The sequence below is a fragment of the Danio rerio genome, chromosome 9, assembly GCF_049306965.1.
Source record: "Danio rerio strain Tuebingen ecotype United States chromosome 9, GRCz12tu, whole genome shotgun sequence".
Lineage (NCBI taxonomy): Eukaryota > Metazoa > Chordata > Actinopteri > Cypriniformes > Danionidae > Danio > Danio rerio.
Genome location: NC_133184.1, coordinates 13,774,518 through 13,796,930, shown reverse-complemented (window position 1 = coordinate 13,796,930; position 22,413 = coordinate 13,774,518). Strand labels below are relative to the sequence as shown.

Sequence of the window (22,413 nt, the reverse complement as noted above, 5' to 3'; positions counted from 1 at the left end):
ATAATAAAATAAAAAATAAAAAAATCAAGCCACACTATATGATTTTGCTATACTTCATGACATTTCATCATTCATTCATTTTCCTTAAAGCTTAGTCTCTGATTTATTAGAGGTCGCCACAGCTAAATGAACCGCCAACTATTCCAGCATACGTTTTACACCGCGGATATCCTTCCAGCCACAATCCAGTACTTGGAATCACCCATACACTCTCTCACTCATACACTGCAGCCAATTTAGTTTATTTAATTCACCTATAGCACATGTCTTTGGACTCTTTATAACATTTTTAAATACTTAAATAATTTTGTTACATTTTCAGTCTATATTTTGGTTTAAGCATTATTTTCAACATTCTTTTTTATTAATTATATTTTTATTTAACCTTTCTAGCTATTTTTATTTGGTGAAATAAATGTAGTCTATTTATTCTCTTTTACCATTAATAAAAGTAATACCTGTAAAAATTAAAAATACCCATGTGGCCTGACAATGATGGTGAAAAAGTGTTCTGAAAATGGCACAAGCTAAACATTGGAGCTAGAAAACTATTCACCAGCTGTGTTCTTAACACACTGATTGACTTTAAACAAGTTAAGCTGTCAAGTTAAGCTTTTAACTTGTTAGGCTGAAATACTTCAGATAATAACATACATTAGCAGCATGACTCAACATGTATACTATAATGAGCTGCAGTTAGAAGTAATAACACTTAAAGATGCCATTTGATGACTCAAAAGAAGAAAAAAAAAAGTTGTCTTCTCCTCATTCAGGCTTTATGAAGTGCAAAAAATGCATTTACAGTACAAGCCAAATAATAAAATATAAACTGATTCTTAAACACATAATACTCACAAGCTTCTTTGATGGAATGCTTCCCTGAATGAATGAAGACAAATAAAAAACACATATGAATGAAATGAAATAAAGGAATGTTATGAAAAATGTGATGTAGTTTGGTGTCAAACACTTTTAACCTGTGCATGAACCAGCACGTCATTGAAGAGAATGAACCAGCTGGCTGAAAATCTTCCAGCGTTCTGTAACGTTAGGCCTTTATTACTGCTCTCACATACCAGACGACGGGACGGCTTACGCAGAGCTTCCTAAGAAAGAAAGGGTTAAATTAAGAGAATTACAACCAAACAGACTCATAACATGCACTCATACATCCACACAGCCACCTACAGGTTTGTACATGAACGAAACCCAAATATATTTGAAACTGATGTGGTCATATCTGTCACTATTTAGCCCTGTAGCGTGCTGAGCAATTCAATTTCATTAAAGGAAAAAGTAAGTAGGTCAATGAAACCACATTATACAGTGGAGGTCATGTATGCAGTACAGTGCTGAGAAATGAACAGCAGCCAAACAATGCTTGATTTGATTCAATGGTGGTGGATTATTTTAGTTTTTAAAAACAATTCTCAGACTGATCTCTAACAAGAAATGCTGCTTTGTGGTAAAGATGACACATTTAGTAGTATTTTAAAGCAGATCATCTTATTTGTGCAATTCTGAGTATACTTGACGCAGCTGAGTGGTTGACAAATCACTGGTAGGAGACACACTCTTTTCCTCTCCAGACTTACTTATAAACACTACATTTTTCTGTGAAAACACTGCACAATTCTGAGTGTACTTTACACAGATGAGTGGGATTGATAAACAACCTTAATCTAATGTTGGGTAAAGTTAATATATTACAATTGTAAGCTTTAACTGAATCTTTAAAAAAAACACACACAGGAAAATAACATAACAAATACTCTCGCATTTATTTCCTTAAAAAAAAGATGTATGATCAGATGCACAATCTCGGACATGTATCTAATAAAAGTGTAATACTATTTAAGAAATACATTTTTAAAAATATAAGCTAAAATACAGCTCATTAGACACAATTAGCATGTTATATATATATATATATATATATATATATATATATATATATATATATATATATATATATATATATATATATATATATATATATATATACATACACTACAGTGTACCTGTATCTGCAGTTACACTTAGTAAACAGCAGTAAGTTCCTATTTTACCCCTTTTACAAGATGTAAGATAAGCTTTTGGTGTCTCCAGAAAGTGTCTGTAAAGTTTCAGCTCAAAATACTTAACAGATTTTTTATTATGCCTCCAGAATCTGACCATTTTTGTGTCTGAGTATACTGTAGCTGTTTTTGTAGACTGTGGCTTTAAATGCAAATGAGCTGCTTCTCTCCTGCCCACCGTTCCCACATGTGTGTCTGCTTCTTATCATGCTTTACATCAGATAAACAGCACAGTGACAGAGTCAGACATGGATAAAGCTGAAATACAGCTCATTAGTCAAAAATACCAAGTTTATTTCTTGTATTTGTGGGGAAGTTTATTCAAGCCTTTCTGAAATGATGAGTCTTGCACAAACGCTGTTTGCAGTACACACACACAATCACACATATTAGCATTTACTGACACCATGCGGCCATGGTGATTATAGTGGTTAAGAATTAGTGATTTTACTGTCTTTATTGCAAACATGCTGTTTTTAAAATGCTTTAAACTTATAAAAATCACACAGTCGGAACAAACATTTTAATCCTAGTTTCCTTGTAAAAAAAATGTTCTGTGGAAATGTGTACATGTTATTATAGAAACATGGCGCCTATCAATCAATTCGGCGGGCAGGGAATACCATACTCCTACGTTACGTTACTGGGCCTCAAAATCACTGGGATTTCCCTCCTATTTTAATGTCAGAAATTTTTTTAAAAAGCGCCTTGGGTTTATATCACTACAGTATGAGTGTGGACACACTATACCGATACAGTTCTGTCCGAACATCTTACAAAAGTTGTTTTTCATCATAGGTGCCCTTTAACTGCTGAAATGTTAGCGAGAAAACGAATGTTTTTAAAATTTCAGCACCGATTGGTACAGAACTCCAGTATTGTGACAATACTAATACATATGTAAAAAAGAATGCTGAAATAAAGCAAAAATGCTAAAAGCGTTTACAAGAATGGAGTGGCATGTTGGATAGGTATTATTGTGCGAAAGAAATCAGTAAACTATCTGCTTTGTAACTACGCAGTAATTTCTATAAAAGTTGGCATCTGTTTCCTACCAAATTCTTTCCTTTGAAGTTCTTCCAGAAATGGAAAGTGGCCTCAGCATCTTTTCTCTGCTTGCTGACAAGGCGAGCTAAAGCCTCATATTTGGAGCAGCCATTTTGAATCCTCTGGTATTCATCAGTGTTCTAAAAAATAAAACATTATGCCATGCATTATTTTGGTGCTTTAATAAACTAAATAATGAAAATTGGATCATTTCCTTACCACTTCAAAACAGTTGGCTAGTTTCAGAAGTAACCTGTTATACCCATTCAAGTGTTGCAAGGGCATGTAAAACAAGTTTACTAACAGATCATAGAGCGACGGGTTCTTCTCCTTGGATTCTAGTAGAGCCTGTATCAACTCCAGTTTCTTCCCAAAGCATTCTCTGGTGAAGAAAATCAGGCATGACCAAAGATTGTATTAACCCTTGTGTATTGTTTAAATTGACTAGCCTTGATTGCAAAGCCTCGACACCAAATAATCATGTATTTTTAATTGTTAGTGGTTTTTCCTGTTAGGAAGATAATGTAACAAAGGGGTAGTAACTTTGCGCAGAGTGTAGTAAGCCTTTTCCCAAAATATGTGTCAAAATAAGATTTTTCACCAAAATCATTCCATTTGCTGAGAAACAGATAAAGTTGTGGCCAAATTAAGACACAAAATCACCCCAGAGTGGATGAAAATACAACCAACAGCACACAAGGGTTAAAACCAATGATGAAAAGGATGATCTTATGGTTATATTGAATTGTACTGTATTTTTTGAGTACACAGACTCACTGTGAGGGTTTCAGCAATGACTGGAAGCCTCCCATAACAAGAAAGTTTCCAACCGGACCACTGTACCTGAGGAAGAAAATAATCACTGGTGTTATAATTGAAATTTTAAAGGAGTCACAGGGCTCTAAATTAACTTTTTTACTTTGTAGCAGCAGTGCTCCCAACTTCAAATATTTAGGAGCACCAGAAAAAATTCAGGAGCACCCACCAAAAATGAATGACCACCCCTGCGTATTGTATTTTAAGGGATTTAATGTATTTGAAAACAACATCAATTAAGACTGACAAAAAAACAGAAACAACTAACTAACGCTGTGATGACCTATTAATATTTGTGTGCAATAATTCCAAAACGAATGTCTAATAATTATTCAAAATTAATGATGATGAAAATGACAATAATACTAACAATGAATTACATTTCTCATTATCATGCTGCCTGGAATGTGATTGAATGTGAGTTATTTGCAATAAAAAGTCTGTTACTTTAAAAAAAAATTTAATAAATGTATGCTTTGCATCAAACAAAAATGAAGCCTTGCAGTAAGAAATATATAGTTTGCACTATTGTTTTCATATGCATGTCAGTTTAATAAATAATATTTCTGCAACAAAACAATTGAAAGATTATAATAAATCATTCAATTCAAGGCTAAAATCTAAAACACAGTTTTTAAGTTAGTAACTAAATAGAAAATTAATATACATCTCAAGAAAGTGTGGACAAAAGAAAGTAAGAAAAGTCTCACTTCTACCACTCTTAAAAGGTTTTGGTTTCGGTTATACGCTGATTTATATTTTTCTGTGTATGTGGAAAATAGACGAGTCAGCCAGCCCAATATATAAGCAGGCAGAGCAGGACTCTTGCGATGATCACCAGCACAATACCATTCTTTGTTATGAGTTGCAGATCCAGCGAGCTTTGGCGAAGATGCATAAGTGTTAGATTTTACATTTAGCAGACATTTGGATGAGCACGCAGTGAATGCAATGCAATGCAAGATTCGGGCACCTTCTCTGAAAACACTCGATTGATCTCGGCTGGTGGATCAACATTCACCTCATGTCATGATGGCTGTCATTGGCAACATTATTTTGTAATTTTAGGTAGAGTTAGCAAACCTGTGCACTTTTCAGTCCTCAGCCATTTGCATTTCCCGCAGTGACAAAAGCTCCCTGTCATCTGATAGAGGAAAGCTTTGAGTGATTGACAGCTAATATGAACCAATATACGGTGGGGAAGAGCGATTCAGCACACCCTTAGAAAAATATCAAAACAGGTCGAACTACAACCATTAAATGCAGGCACACAAATGCTCTCAAATATATTATGAGGTTGCATAGAAATAAATGACCAAAATGGCCGCAATTTCGAGCCCTGAGTCATGTTATGCTTTTCTAACAAGATGCGATATTACTCTCAAGTGGGCCAAGGAGTTTGTGAAGTTTCAGCAACTTTACAAATCATTTATAATACCATCCTGTGAATGTCCCTTTTTGGGTTGACGCAAAAGCATGCTGTTATTGTCTTTAAATGCAAATGAGCTGCTGCTCCCACCCCTTTTCCAGAAGAGGGCGGTGACTTCAAAGCTCATGCCTTAATTACTCTGACAACAACAAAAATCTGCTTGTCTTTTACAGTAAATTTTTATCGAATGATAAAAGAATTATTTGAAAAATTATGCATAAGGTTTGAGCAAACTGGAAGCTGATGTGCACTTCTATTGTGGTATGATGACATATTTTCAGTCGAAATGGAATACTGAGTGGTGGTGGGGCTTTATTTCTGCACTCCTCCTCTCATCTTTTACTCATAGAAAACTAATAGTTGAAGGGTGGCTAAGCATATTTCACACAAGCTGTCAAACTGATGTCCTCAGAGAAGGACTGCCATTTCAAAGCAGAAGTAAATGGTCAAACTTTAAATGTTTAAAAAAATCCAAATATTTTTTTTGTGAATTAACACAATTATATTATATGAATTATATTTTCTGTGAATTAACTTGAACAGATTAATTATTCAGCTTAAAGGGGAACAAAAAACTATACATTTTTGACACATCTAAACATAAAATTGCCATAATGTTTGTAGATATTTAAGAAACATGCTAAGTTAACATACTTGTTTATCTAAAACAATGCTAAAGTCAGTTATTCTGCTTCAAAAAAATGTGTGTTCTGTGTCAAAATTCCTGTCTTTGTTTTGGTCTGTGTAACTCCGCCCACTGCCAGTTTACCCAATTATATTTCGTCACGCCAGGTTGGTGGAAAACAGCATATTTCAATTGAGTCTTAAAAGTTGCCTCAATGTATTCGTGTGCTGACGAAAATTCAACCCGCGGAGGACAGTAGCATCATCCAAAATGAGACACAGATTCAGAGATACAAAAATCCACAAGGAGTGATTTTAAATTTGCAAACAATACAAATATTACAAACGTAAATATTAGTTGATCAGCTTACAACGCAAGTACTGATCGACATGCACAATGGTGTTTCTGTTACTGTTGTCAATCTGGCAACCTGCGTTTGAGTCAAGTCTGAGGAGGAGGGTCTGATGAAAACAACCATATCCAATATTTTGAATTCAGATTGCAATACCTATTTCAACCACAGGGTGTTCATCCTACATACAGCAGCGGTTCCCAACAGGTGGGTCCCGGCCCACAAGGGGGCCTCAGCGAGCTTTGTGGGGGGTTGTGTCATATTTAAAAGATTTAAAATATTTAATATATTTTAATATTTAAAAGAGGAGAATGATCATGTTGCCTTAGTTAATTTTATCCTCTAGCTCAGTAATCCTCAACCATCGGTCCGTGAATCAATTAGTACCAGGCTGCACAAGAAATCATTAATTATTTCTGTTTTATTATTATTTAAGTCTAGAGTTCTTTTATTTTGTAAAGTCTTTTATTTTGAAAGTCTTTTATTTTGAAAAATGACCATATTCTCTCGCTTAAATCTCGGTCACTTTAGCGCCCAAATTTAACCCAAAAGCAGCAAAATGAGTATGAAACGGACGTCTTTGAAAAGTTTATTTGCTAAGGGGAAAAGGCAAAATGAAGGAACTGCTAAAGAATGGATCCACAACCCATTTGTCAACATACCAGGTGAATCCAGCATGTCTTTGCAAGAAAATCAACTGATGGAGATCACAAATGACGGCAGCCTTTTAGGGGCCGTTCGCATATTGCATATTTCTAGAGTTTACACAAGTTTGTTGTTTACAATGGAGGTGTGCGGTTTGCGCGCATAAGCAGTGTGATGTGCTCGCACCAATGAACCCCAGGCCGCGAGCGGACCGCAAGTCACGTGGCAAGTATTGATGGATCAGCTTCAGCTTGTTTGGAAAATTCACATTACTGTAAGATTAGTTTTCTCAGACAAACACAGAACACACCAACACTACAGTGCTTTTTACATCTCTCCATAAATAAAACTTGTATCAGAGCGACAGCAATGGTTAATGGTAGCCTAGCAACCTACGAAACACCGAACCCCCCAAAAAAATGGAATTTAAAGGCCAAAGGCTTATTTACAAATGGCCTACTGATGTTTTGGTTTATATTTTACATTAGGCTATAATTTGTACATAAACATATCTTAATATAGTAATAAACATGCTGTTGGTTTGAAAACAACATTATTTGTCGTCATTACTGCAAACTTTTATGAGCAGTAAAATCATTAAATGTGGAGGGCGGCCTCACTATATTTTACGGGTAAAAAGGGGGTCTCAGGCAAAAAAAAGGTTGGGAACCACTGACATACAGCACCTTTAAGACTAACAATATTTGCTAGCAAAATAAACAGCAAATTTTAATTTCAAGTGTACTTTGAGGTGCATCTTTTTGTACATTTTTGTGCAGCATTATACAAACACTTCTAAATAGTGATGTAGATATGACAGAGAAACTTTGTCAGGCATTTTTGGTAGCTCTTCTACTCTAGATAAAAAAAAAATGCTTTTGTGGGCAACTTCAAGCTTTGTGACTTTGCAGATCATATAAAGACAGATACATAACACACTCAAAATCCACCATTTGGCCTTTAACAAAAAGATTAAAAACAGCTTTTTAAGTATGAATGGTATCCTTACTCTTTATAGGTATCCATAAAAATGGCTGTGTGTTTGATCAAGACCAGCGTTTCGATCACTTTGCCCTGCTGCAGGAAGTTGGTGAGGGACACTGAGTGTTGCCCTGTCAGATGGCAAAGCTTGCTGAAACTACCAGCCATTTCTTGAAAGAGCAACATGGACGACTCACCCAGAGACAAGGCCAAACTTGCTGCATTATGACAAAGCAGATTCAATTAATATTCAAATGCAAACAAAAATGTGTGATCACTGATGAGTGAAGAAGTGTGTTACGTACCACGGGCTAACAGAGGGCTCAGGATCTGGTTCTTCAGTTTACTGAGGCTGCAGTAGAATTTCCTCTCTGCCGATGCAAGCTCATGGATTGTTGATATAAAACCCATTGCATTCTGATCGGCCAAAGCCAAACAATTCAGTCCTCCCCCAAAAACCTGGTTCACGTAGCCAATCTTAAAAGACATTAACAAATAAAGTAAATAGTTGCTATATATATGTACAGTTGAAGTCAGAATTATTAGCCCCCCATTGATTGAAAAATATCTAGTCAAATAAAATTTACTGTCATCATGGCAAAGATAAAATAAATCAGTTATTAGAAATGAGTTCATAATTCAGGGGGCTAATAATTCTGACTTTCTATAGTGTGTGTGTGTGTGTATATATATATATATATATATATATATATATATATATATATATATATATATATATGTATATATATATATATACAGAAACCTCTTCTACGTCCTCACCACAAAACCAGCGTTTAAACTTTGCAAATGAACATACAGACAAGCCTAATGCATTTTGGAAACAAGTTCTATGGACCGATGAGGTTAAAATAGAACTTTTTGGCCGGAATGAGCAAAGGTAGGTTTGGAGAAGAAAGGGCACAGAATTTAATGAAAAGAACCTGTCTAACTGCTAATTATGGGGGTGGATCAATCATGCTTTAGGGTTGAATTGCAGCCAGTGGCACAGGGAACATTTCTCGAGTAGAAAAGAAAATGGATTCAATAAAATTTCAGCAAATTTTGGATGGTTACTTGATGCCATCTGTGAAAAAGCTGAAGTTAAAGAGAGGATGGCTACTACAAATGGATAATGATCCAAAACACACCTCAAAATCCACAGTGGATTACATCAATAGGTGTAAACTGAAGGTTTTGCCATGGCCTTCACAATCTCCTGACCTTAACATAATTAAAAATCTATGAATAGACCTTAAAAGAGCAGTGCGTGACAGATAGTCCAGAAATCTCAAACAAACTGGAAGACTTTTGTAAGGTAGAATGGGCAAAGATTCCTCAAACAGGAATTGAAAGACTCTTGGCTGGCTACAAAAAGCATTTACAAGCTGTGATACTTGCCAAAAGGGGTAGTACAAGATATTAACTCTGCAGGGTGCCCAAATTTTTGCAGAAACCATCTTTTTGTTTTCTGTTATTTTTAAAAAAAGAATGTCTAATCTGTAATTTGATGCCTTTTGGAGATTTTTCCATCTTTCCTTGGCGTCTTTATGCACATTAATACAAATTTTTACCTGGGGTGACCAAACTTTCTATCCCCATGGTATATTTAACCTGAATTTATTTCTGCTTTATTGATTTAAACTGATTTAAATTGTTTTGAAAGTTTTAAAAGAAATAACTATCATTGGAGTAAACGGTACGAACATTCATGCAGAAAGGCAGAAGGGTGGGTGTCTGAGTGCAGGTCCTGCTGTCTGCGTCCTCCAGCACCTGCTCTCCGCTGTAGTACAGTATGGGCTGATAACAGTCTCCATCGGCCAATAGCAAAGTGTGCGTTTGTCCTGCTGCCACATCCCAGACGCGAATACCATCTGACACCTATCAGCACATGCAAAAATGCACATTTATTTTCATTCATACAAATGCATGTCTTAATGAAAGAAAATGTATCGTGTCATAAAAAATAGGAGGATACCGTGGTGAGATTAGGAACTGTGCTGGGAGAATTCATACGACCCAGCTGGCCAAATTTTTCACTTCCCCATGAATAAACCTAAGAGAGGAGAGAAATAGGGAGAAGAAAAAGTTACTTTAAAAAAAAGTTAATTGTTTAAACCATTGTTGTTCGATTTGATTTTAGTAATTTAATTAAAAAAGCTGTCAATGGAAAATTTGAGGAAATATTTAAAGTTGAATAAGTAAAAGTACAAAACTGAAAAAAGCAAACAAATAACAGTATTATAGCTTTATGGGTTTGAAAATATTTATATTTGTTTTATTATATAAAGATCTGAGAACATTTCTTGAAAATGACCTTTGGTCCGAATAATGAAAGCTTTCATGTGCTGTAAATTAAAATCAGTATTAATCCACTAAATACTGTTTCAATAACTCTTGTGAAGTATAGCTATTGTGTTGCCTAATAAATACAAACGTGGTCTGAAATGCTACCTTTTTTTTGTTTTATGCAACCATTAATGCATTTTGTTTTAAATTTAATAGAAATTTTATCAGTAGATTTCAGGATAATACAAAATTATGTTTTATTCCTAAATACAGAGAAATTGAGCCTTTTCAAGTGGTCTATTCATTTTTCCATAAAAGTGTACAAAAATATAGTCAAGCCAGAAATTATCCATCTGCCTGGCAAATTCTTTTAATTAACCAGCATTTTTTTTTTTAACTGGAAAGGCAGTCTTCTCCCAAAAGACAAAAATATGATGTACATATGATGGCTTTTTTGTGGAAAATAAATATTTCTCAGCTTTTAATTACATTTGAACAAAAACTTTAAGTCAGAGTTTGCCAGGGGTGTGAGTCATTCTGGGCTTGACTGCATGTTTTTAAATGAATAAAGTTCACAAAGCCACCTATTAGTGCAACTAAAACTAAAAAAAGAATAAATTGGTACCAGAAAATAATTATAAAAGCTTATTTAAAAATACTGCATGAATGAATACTACAACAACGATATCCCAATAATGTTAAAATCATTTTTGGTGCATTCAAAACAGACATCGTCAGACCACTTTAATCAATGTTTACGGCAATCCATGTTTTAGGTTTATTATTGCTAAGGGAAGGTCTAGCGCATGTCCTGAATGAGTTATGACACTTCTAGATCTTCTAGGTATGAAACACAAATACAATCAGAGTAAATGTAGATCATATTGAATGTAAAAATGAAGAACTTTCCCTGAAAATAAAAAACGCTGGTGGTTGCTGGCAACTTAAAAATAAACCAACAAAAAAACTTGGCAGTGAAAGTGAAAATACTCTCCTACCTTAAAAGTTTGCACATAAAGGGGAAACTTTACTAATGCATGTGCAATAAGGTTAGCTGCAATAATCCCTGTGCTCAAGCCTTTTCAGTATTAACCTTTCACTGAATGCCTTTAGGAATTCCTGACAATAGATTAACACAATATAGGATTTGTCCGCAATGCATATTTTTGCTATAAATCAAATTTGTACCAGTTTATAATCAAATGCTAAAATATTAGATCCGTCCCCACCTGACATTGAGCTGTCAGCGCCAAGGAGTGATTTGCTCCAGCTGTGATCTTGACAACTTCCTTTTTGCTTAAGCTCTTGATGCAGAGAGGCTGTAGCCTGTTAGCAGAAAACACAAATGCTCCAGTCATGCTCTGTGGTCAAGGACACCAGTTGTTTAACTTCAACAAACACTTAGGTGTGGTGTTTATGAGGGTTCCGCTGTACCTGGGCAAATAGTCTCCATGACCAAGCTGACCTTCGTGACCTTTCCCCCAACTCCACACCTCCGTGAAGAGGGAAGGAAGGAGATTTCTGGACTCTGAGGTAGAAGCTCTCACTGCTCTCAAATTGCTGGTTCGGTGAGTGTCAGAAGGCGAGACTGAAATTTAACAAGAAAGCTTATTAATGTCTTTCACGAGTTTTTTGTCCATTGTAAATGCAAAAGACTTTACAAAATAAATATATAGTTATATATATATATATATATATATATATATATATATATATATATATATAGATAGAAAATAGGTTTGGAGTAATATAAAGGTGAGGAAATGATAACATAATTTTCAGTATAACAATTTTGTAATATTACAGTTTATGGTTTCAATATTTCGATCCATGCAGATATCATGGAAAAGAAACCTTTCAGTAAGTACTGCCATTGTGGAAAACCCCTTTGTGTTTTCTCATAAAAGTGGTAAACCAAGAGAAATATTTGAAAGTTTATCCTTTACTATTAGTAGGTTTCAAATAGAATCTTAGACAGGAACTAATGGGTTATATGCAGAAGGACTTTTAATTTTTCAGTCACCTGGGTCAAACGCTTCTGGTGAACTGTTTGCCATTACAAAATCTGCGCGTTTGGGATCTGCTTTCTTTAAAAATCAATGATCTTCACTGCCTGATTGATTTACGATATAAAGTGGGTAAAGTGGGAATGTTTATTTTACCCCAGTATTATCAATAGAGTTTCTGTGCTTGCCTGCTTATCCTGATGGGCGTGTGCATGTAAATTCCATCTTCATTTTGGTTTTAATGCTTAAACAACTATTTGAATAATGAAGTCTATTTTACTGATTATATTTTAAATAAATTACAACATAGATGCTGTAAAAGGAACCATAATTTTTTTTTTTAAAAAGGTCACATTAACCATTCAATTGAAGTTAATCTGGGATAAAAACACTAGCTGTGCATACAGTATGTCCTATTGATAGTTAGTGATGTAGTGTTTTTGAAAAGCTTGCTATTTTCTTACAATCCAGCTGGCTAACATATATGACTTTATATACTGTATAATAAATTGTGAAAATTACAGTTTACTGAAAATATCAGGAAAAAAAAAGACTAAATACAACACAATCTATCTGTCATGTTACCAAATGTATCAAACTGGACAAGGACATTACATTAAATTATAGGAATATTGTTTCAGTTATATTTGTATATATATATATATATATATATATATATATATATATATATATATATATATATATATATATATATATATATATATATATATATTGACAAAATATTGCTATAATTTAAAATGCTTTATTTTGCAAATGAAAAAGTGGAAAAACAAACAAACAACACTTTAAATATAACATCAATTGGAAAATAAATGAATTCTAACAAATATTAAAAATTTTATATTAAAGTTATTTATTTGTTTGTGATAATTATTAAGACAAAACCTATCTGGGTAAGTAAAACATTTAAACTACTAAATATTGGAAAAGAAAGATAGAACAATTATTTCAAAGCCACATTTACATAAAACCAATAATGTTGTATGTATTTAGCCCTGTTGCAATAATTAATAGTTATTTTGATTATTTTGCCAAGTCAAATACACTAATAAATTGGTTTAGACTCACTATCTGTAAATAAATAACCATAAGAAATCTATCTTTTGGGCAATTTAATTATCAGCACAAAATTTGTGATAATTACAGGTTTATTTGTAATGGCTTAATCCAGCAAAAAGGACTCTTTTAAAAAAGCACTTAAACTATCGAGTGTAGTTCAATCCAAGTTACATTTTGATCAGAATGGAAGCGATTGTGTAAAGCAGTGGTGCCCAACTTTTTCGTATGAAGTGCCAAAAATTAAATATCATTGAGAGCCATGGGCCTAAAGTAAATATAACAAACTATATTATATTAAAGTTACCATAAGTAATTTCCTAATTTATTTCATAATATTTAAAAAAAGGTAAAAAAATACTCTGAATTGTATTATCTAATGCAGTATAATGTTTTACCTGATCATTTACTGCAATAAAACATAAACAATCACATTTCTAACAGTGTACTTCAATGCTAAATACACTAGTCAAGCAGAGTCTGCCTTTGTCTTGATTTGCTCACCAAAGTCCCTGCATTGTTGGGTAACATTATGTGCATTTAAACAAAATCTGATCCATTTACACAATTTAACTTGGATATTTAATTTCAGTTAGCTTTTAACAATAGAACAACAAACAGATGATTACATTAAATTTGAATTGACAATCTCAAATCTATCCCCATCATTCATGCTCTCTTCTCAGTTGAAATGCCGGGCCAAATCAAATCAAAGGTTACCATGGCCAACTTTGGCCTGCAGGCCCTAGTTTGAGCATTTCTAGTGTAAAGCTAAAATACTGTAATCGGATTCTTATCTAAATAAAAAAAGCAAATAAAGTCGCTTAAATCCGATTGTACGTCATCAAATAGGAGAAAATGCATTGATATGCTGATATGCTTTCTAATTTTGTCCATTTAATTAGATGCAGACAAAATGGGTTAACTTGTATTTGACTCATAATCACAATATAGGATTGAGGAATATTACTCATGTCAACACATCCAATTTGGGAAAAAAATGGTGTAATAAAATAAGCCTTTAAGTTCACAATACCTGGAGAGAAGCTATTGCGATCAGTGTCCTCCAAGGTAACATCCGTCAGACTGATGCTTTTCTTGCTTTGAAGCAGATCAGCTGGACAGAAGTCAGTCCCAGCAGTATCTCCACCCTCCTCACAAGATTCAAACAAACACCCATTGCTAATCACGAGGTCACTGAGATAAATGCCTCCATCCACACTGGAGTGCTGAGAAGAATCATCAGAAGTGGAGTCCAGCGTTGGTATTATATGTTGGTTTTTCTGCTCTGTAACAGTATCTGAAGCACTGATGTGTTTTCTGGCAGAGGATGTGATGCTGTCAGTCCTGCTCAGTGCTGGTGAAGAGGGACGTAGTGTAAGTTCATCACTCTGCTCTGATCCGAAAGGACATGTTAGTGATGACTGACGGCTCGGAGGATGGGAACCTCCTGCTGATGTTGCCTGCTCAGCAAGAGTCTGGTCTAAAATTTTTTTGAGGTAGTCTTTCAGAGCCTGCTCATCAGGGTAGGGAGTGCTTTTGGATCGCTGAAGACATGCAGGTCCAGTCTCAGATAGAGAAGGGTCTGGTTGTGTCTCCTGGTTTGTGGTATTTTGCTGAAAAGAAGATGAAAAGGTGTCCGTTGAGGTTAGAGGTGACACTTGGTAATTCGGCGATGAGTTTTTGCTTTGTGGTGTTTGAGCTGGAGAACTCTGTCCTGACTTTCGACCTTCTTTAGATTCTGCCAGTTCCACTCCAAGTGGGCAGTAGTGCTCATCGGAAATAACAACATGGTCTTCCTTGTCAGTCATGGTGTAACGGATCTGATTGCACTGCCCACATTTATCCTGAGCTTGCTGGCTTGCATCTGGGGAAGGCAGAAACTGAACCAAAGCCAGGCTGTGAAACGCTCCACAGGCAATCTGAACTACATATCTTCCCACTAGATGCTCCACCTTTTGGGGTTTCCAGACTGGGAATACATTGGTGACCAGTCCTAGCTGGCAACCGCTGCCCCAGGCCCACACCTCATGCTTGTTTGACAGAGCCAGAGTGTGCTGTGCTCCGCAAGCCACATTTAGGACTCGGACCAGTTGTGGAGGATGAGTCTCGTCATCCACCACAGTAACGGGTGTGGGACTGGGGACCCGGTCTGTTCCAGAGACTCCACACTGGCCGTATGAGTTCTCGCCCCACATGAGGACCAGACCATCCTCTGTTACAGCAGAGCAGTGATAGCTGCCCGCAGACACAGAGATCACATGCTGACCACTCAGGGTGCTCTCTAAAACAAGACTGGCAGGCGGAGGTTCAACTGGCTTCCACGGCTGCTCACCAAAACTATATACTTGGCCACCTGAGAAAGGAACAAGCTTGAATATTAGACAGTCTGTCCAATCAGCCTTATCATTAGAATTGTTTTCTTTATTCTTTATACTTTTAAAATAACTGTTCAGTAATTAGGTGAAACATACTCAATACAACCAACTAGGGCTGCACTAGGGTTAGTTCACCCAAAAGTGAAAAGTGTATTATTGATTACCATCAAGTTATTCCAAAGCCTGAGACCTTTTACATTTTAGATGAAATCAGAGAGCTCTCTGATCCTCCATAGACCGCAACAATGTCAACTCGTTCAGAAAAGTACAAAAAAAAAACAAAAAAAAAAAAAAACATTCTCAAATAGACCATAAGGCTTCAGTGATTCACTCGGAATATCATATAGCATTGAGAATATTTTTTTCACACATTAAATAAAAACAGCTTTATTTCACAGCTTCTTCTCCTCAGTGTCAGTATAGGGTGCAGATTCATGAGCTGTGCGCGTTTGGAATGCGGAGGATGAATTTGAATGATTTTCATATATATAATATCTTAATTCATGGGCAAGGTAGTGGCGCAGTAGGTAGTGCTGTCGCCTCACAGCAAGAAGGTCGCTGGGTTGCTGGTTCGAACCTTGGCTCAGTTGGTGTTTCTGTGTGGAGTTTGCATGTTCTTCCTGCCTTCGCGTGGGTTTGCTCCGGTTTCCCCCTCAGTCCAAAGACATGCAGTACTGGTGAATTGGGTAGGCTAAATTGTCCGTAGTGTAAGAGTGTGTGTGTGGATGTTTCCCAGAGATGGGTTGCGGCTGGAAGGGCATCCGCTGCGTAAAAACTTGCTGGATAAGTTGGCAGTTCATTCCGCTGTAGCCACCCCGGATTAATAAAGGGACTAAACTGACAAGAATGATTATCTTAATTTGAGCTATAATAATTAAGGATCTCAGGGATTTGGAAAGACATAAGGGTGAGTAATTACTCCTTGACTTTTCTGCAATAAACTTCACATTTAATCTTTTTTCCATCACCTCTTCTAATCAGTTATGTACACACGGGCTTTGTTAAATTTGACATTATTCAATTAATATTTATTACATTATTGTGTTTTATCATGTTCATGAGCATGTGTTTCATGCTCTACTGTTTTGATGCTCTTGTTAGCACTTTGAGTCTAAAAAAAGCACAATATAAAAAAATGTATTATTATTATTATTATTAGTTGTTGCGTAAGACATTGAGTATCTTTATTTTAGTCTATACAGTATTTATTTTTAATTTGGGACAGAGATGATGGAAAACAGTTATGTAAACATAAACTATTATGTTTAAGTTGTCAGTAAAATTTAAAATAGTAATGTTCAAGCAAATACCTGACCACAACAATATAAATGAATAACACAATAAATTAAATGAAAATATATCAAAACATATGATTTACATTTTACTCATTTATCAGAAGCTTTTATCCAACATGATGTACAAAGGAGGACAAAAAAAAAAAACTCATCAGAAAGTGGCAGTATATGAATGCTAAAACAAGTCATTTTTTCCTTCTACTCTAGTTTTTCTTCTATAATGGTTTGTCTAGCCCACTTACCAGTGTTGAGCACAATCAGAATTGCACACTTTTGCACACTGGTGCAAATATAGAGAAGAAAAAACTGTTAACTACAGGACACTGCCAAGACCACTTACCTGCTTGAAGCAATTATGATAAATTTGATAATTAGATTTAATGTATAATTAAACAAATATTTAATTAAAATTTGATTTCATCAAATAAACATAACTGTGATTATGTTTACATCTAAATATAGTAATATTCATTCACTCATTTTCTGTTCATCTTAGTCCCTTTATTAATCAGCCCTTCCAGCTGCAACCATCACTGGGAAACACCCATACACTCTCATTAACAAACATACACTACGGACAATTTAGCTCACCCAATTCATCTATAACACATGTCTGGACTGTGGGGGAAACCGGAGCACCCGGAGGAAACCCACGTGAACACAGGGAGAACATGCAAACTCCACAAAATAAATGCCAAATGACCCAGCCAAGGCTCGAACCAGTGACCTTGCTGTGAGGTGACATCGCTACCCACTTCGCCACCGTACCGCCCAATAATATACATACTTTTTATATTATTATTATAAAATTATTATTTAGATTAGAAATATAACTAACCCTGATGAACAGATTCAGCAAGGTCTTTTTTCTTGACCATCAGCAATTGTTAGAAATAAAAAAACAATAATTTTACAGCCACTTCTGGAAAGAGTTAAAATATGTACAAGATAAAGGTAAAGAATGTGCAGGATTGTTCAGAACCTCAAGGACTTTTCTAAAAACAATGGGGAGTTTAACTGATCACAAAGCATAACTTTAACTGAATTATGAGGTTATTTACATTTAATTTTATTCTCATTTACAGCTTTCTTGAATTGTCATAGAGTTCTGACCTTCTATCAGCAGAAGTCCATGTAAAGACCCCAATGCAGCATGGAGTACTGGCCTCGACAGGAGCAGCTTCTCCGGGCTCACACTGCAGAAATAGCCCTGCCATCTGTAGAGCACACCTTTCTCTCTAGAGCCATCCTGTTCTCCAGACCTGCAACAAATATAAGTGTGTGTGTTTTAATTTGCATGAAGCTGGGAACGTGTTAATTCTATATTGCACTAGTAAAAAATAGCATATGGCTTTGTAATGACACAAGGGGCAATAATGACAGAAAGTTCAGTTTTGCCAAATATTAATATTTAATTAGTGACATGATAAAGTTAATTTTATGTTTCACACAGACATTGATTTTTATAACAGTTAAAGAGCCAGTTAATTTCCTGGTTTGAGCCCAAAACAGCACAATTAACAAAAATAAATTATATACATGTATAACTTAAATATGTAAATCAATAAAACAACTCAACTAAATTACAATGCTCAAGAAAATGTTCCTTTTATGAAAAAATACTATCATGAAAAAATACTATAACTAAAACACTACTATTAAATACTACTATTTACTAAATATTTATTATAAATACTATTGTGTTTGTGAATCGTGTATTATCGTGTATTATACTGTATATACTAGACAACATTTAAGGTGTATCAAACATTTTTCTTTTTCAAAATTGTCCTATGACAACAATGAGTGTTGTTGAATAGTTTTAGGACAACTTTGATGAAAGGTTTTGATCCACTTCAAATGTTGACTAGTGTATGTTATAGTATTATTTTCAACACTTTTTAAATGACTGTTACAGCATAGTATTAACTAATAGAGAATGGATAAACTGTACACAAAATGCTGTATGGTCTACTTGAGTTTTTACTACAGTAAACATTATTGGTGTGTTAAAAGTGGTGTGTTGTAGTAAAACAGGACTGCACAATGTTGAAAAAAACATGGTGATGTTTTTCTGCAATACAGTATATGTTGCAATATGAATATACTTTCACAATATAACTACTTGGAAAAAATCCCAATTTTACACTGATTGTGATGATTTTGAAGGGGAACGCACGTGTATATCTATAAAATATACAAAATGATAAAAATACACGAAATAATATAATTTAAAGTACAGATGAAAACAATAGAACAAAGATAAAAATTAAATCAACAACACTTAATGGTTTAACACTAACAGTATTGATGCATAGAAATTCAATAATTAAATGTAAACAGTGTCTATATAGTATAAATATATTAACCCAATCAATTCAGTATAATCTTATTGTTAAAGCAGAAATCTTTATAATGTCTTGTGTCCAAATTGTTTCAATTAACTTGAAATCTCTTGGGATCCTGATATATGACTATTGCAGATTCACACATTGCAATATCATTATATTGTGCAGCCCTATAGTATAAGTTACAGAAAACATAGTGTAGTACTGGGTAAAAATGATAAATTATTGTTGAAATTTATGTAGTTGATATTTTTTCACCCAATATTTAGCATTAATTTAATTGTATTATCTTTCTATTTATAGAGACGTTCAGTGATTAAAATATTATTTTAATAAATATATCTGTTTAATAAATCTGTTTTGTTAGATTACACCCAAATATGTGACCTATATTTACTAAGAAATTGATAAAAATATTCATTTTCAAAATGAGATGTACTCAGTTATGCTGAGCACTGTGGGTATATATATATATATAAGTGGGTAGCATGATCGCCTCACAGCAAGAAGGTCGCTGGTTTAAGCCCCGGCTGGGTCAGTTGGCATTTCTGTGTGGTGTTTGCCTGTTCTTCCCATGTTCGTGTGGGTTTCCTCCAAAGGCATGCACTATAGGTGAATTAAATAAACTAAACTGGCCGTAGTATATGTGTGTAAATGTAAGAGTGGATGAGTATTTCCCGGTGTTGGGTTGCAGCTGGAAAGGCATCTGCTGCGTTAAAACATATGCTGGATAAGTTGGCGGTTAAGTCTGCTGTGGTGACCCCTGATTAATAAAGGGATTAAGAAAATAAATTAAAAAAAAAAAAAAAAATATATATATATATATATATATATATATATATATATATATATATATATATATATATATATATATATATACATAAACATTGCCTGAAAACATAAGTTTTTGTTTCAAATATAAATGCATTTAATTAGTAGAGTCTTAGGATAAAACTAAATTATGTTTTACTCGTAAATCCAGAGAAACTGAGCATTCCCAAGTGGTCTATTCATTTTTCCATAACAGTAATACAGACTGTATACAGAAATATAAGCTATTTTAATTTCAAGCCTGAAATTATTTACATCCCTGGCAAATAATCGGGTATAAAATTCTGAAAAGTATTGTTTGCAAATTCTAAATAGTGAAATTATATTAGTAGCCAATGAGTATCAAAGTACAACAATGTTCAAAGTCAAATAAACAGTGCTTATGTTGTTTTCAATAAGTACTTATATGTGATTTCAGACAGAATACCATGGTAAACAATATAGAGAGCGTGTCTCAAGTTGTCACTGTACAAATGTGCGAATATAAAACTAACTATACAGTACCTCAATTCATTTGTTTATACTACCAACATTACAATAGTTGTGGTATTAACACAGCAACTTTGAATTAATTAATAATGAAATTATTAACTAATGAAAATAATTACCACAACAAATCAAATTAAGTACATTAGTATGGTTCAAAAACAGTAAAAAAGTAGTATTTAGGTCTACTTTAAATTACTATATTTTTCCATGTGGGATTAAACTAACTGAGTTGAGTTTAACGGATGTAATGGATTTAAAATCGTTTACCCTTTTAAATCAAGGCTTTTGCAATGCAGTTTTTATATATAATGAGCTGAAACAATAACATTTGTTTAATGTATATATGTTTAACAAATGTCAAATTGTGACATTAAACAGAAAAGAGTAAGTTACACACCTGCCCTGTTCCTCCATCAGCATGATTTAATCCATTTTAGATGGTGTGACCTTCACTCCAGCAACTACAGCAAATGAGATCAAATGCTTATCAAAACTACTTTCAGAAGCGAAAGTACGTTATCTGACACACACTTTTACAAAACAGGCGAATTCAAGATTGTCACAGATTAAAAACGCCCATAAGAGCAAACAAACATCAAGTGGTTAGAGTCGATTACGTTTATTTGTTAGATTATTTAAGAAACTTTGCGTGATGTTTTTAGTAAAATGTGAAATTCAGCAGTACAGTACCTTAGGGCAGAATCGCTGTCTGTGTTTGATATTTGTGAAGTGTGAAGGCTCGCGACTGAACTTGACATCAGATTCACTCAGAAGTTTGTTTTGGGTTCTATGGAAGGCGCAGAGGGCCAAAATAGTCACAAAGTGTATATTTACGTAACGCGGAAGTTTCCTGAAAACCGGCTAACGTATTAAAACGATTTAAAGGTATTTACAACATTTCTAAAACGTTGGTGGTTTATTTATAAGAAGAAAATATTATAAATACTTTGGGAAAACATAAAATGCTGCTGTTATACTGTAATTGTCTATGGGTGTTTCCCAATGATGGGTTGCAGCTGGAACAGCATCCGCTTGGTAAAACATGCTAAATAAGTTGGCAGTTCATTTCGATGTGGCGACCCCTGATTAATGAAGGGACTAAGTAAAATGAATGAATGAATAACTGTAATATTGCATTTAGATACTAGGCTACTGCTTCACATGTTCTACTGCCATATCTAAAAAAAATAGAAAAAAAAGCAGCTAAATTTTTTTTTTTTAGGTTTTTACATTTGTATTAAACCTTTCACATACATAAATTATAAATAGCCTACATCTACGCATTCAATATTTCTTACATTTGTCATTCTTACATGCTTATTCATTCTCATTATTTAACTCTGTAGCATTAGACTGTAACTTATGTAGGAAAATCTGAAACATCCTTTATTTTTGTTGTTGTTACAGTCGAATATTATTATTAATTACTGTTCTGGACTAAATGTTTGTGTGTGTCAATGTTTTATTTTCATTCATTCATTTTCTTTTCGGCTTAGTCCCTTTATTAATCTGGGGCCGCCACAGCGGAAGAACCACCAAGTTTTATATAAGCTCAAAACATTATTCAGTGGTCAATTTTTCTGAGCTAAAAATTATGTAAAAGACGAGTAATTCTTATGGCTTGTAATGTAAATGAATGAGATCTTTAAGCCTATAGGGTCTGAGGGTCTTTTGGGCTCTGGAGGAGTATTGGCATGCCCTGAAATTTGTGCTTTTTTTAGTTTCTTATA

General features: G+C 34.4%; 1 protein-coding gene across 2 annotated transcripts in view; it reads right to left on the bottom strand.

Annotated features, from left to right (window-relative positions):
• Positions 1-21,430, bottom strand: part of als2a (alsin Rho guanine nucleotide exchange factor ALS2 a) — a 44,578-nt gene extending 23,148 nt beyond the window's left edge. The window contains exons 1-15 of one of the 2 annotated variants that reach the window (XM_021478854.3): positions 21,374-21,430; positions 21,081-21,144; positions 18,129-18,277; positions 14,379-15,698; positions 11,694-11,847; positions 11,489-11,585; positions 9,949-10,026; positions 9,678-9,851; positions 8,279-8,450; positions 8,002-8,191; positions 3,903-3,968; positions 3,345-3,507; positions 3,134-3,265; positions 978-1,106; positions 856-879 (exon numbers count right to left, since the gene is read on the bottom strand). In XM_021478854.3, coding sequence (XP_021334529.1) covers positions 856-879; positions 978-1,106; positions 3,134-3,265; positions 3,345-3,507; positions 3,903-3,968; positions 8,002-8,191; positions 8,279-8,450; positions 9,678-9,851; positions 9,949-10,026; positions 11,489-11,585; positions 11,694-11,847; positions 14,379-15,698; positions 18,129-18,277; positions 21,081-21,103 — 2,871 coding nt within the window. In that variant the 5' untranslated portion in view covers positions 21,104-21,144; positions 21,374-21,430. The remainder of the gene's footprint in view (positions 1-855; positions 880-977; positions 1,107-3,133; positions 3,266-3,344; positions 3,508-3,902; positions 3,969-8,001; positions 8,192-8,278; positions 8,451-9,677; positions 9,852-9,948; positions 10,027-11,488; positions 11,586-11,693; positions 11,848-14,378; positions 15,699-18,128; positions 18,278-21,080; positions 21,145-21,373) is intronic. The other variant, XM_073912535.1, reaches the window with a different exon arrangement.
• Positions 21,431-22,413: the final 983 nt, after the last annotated feature.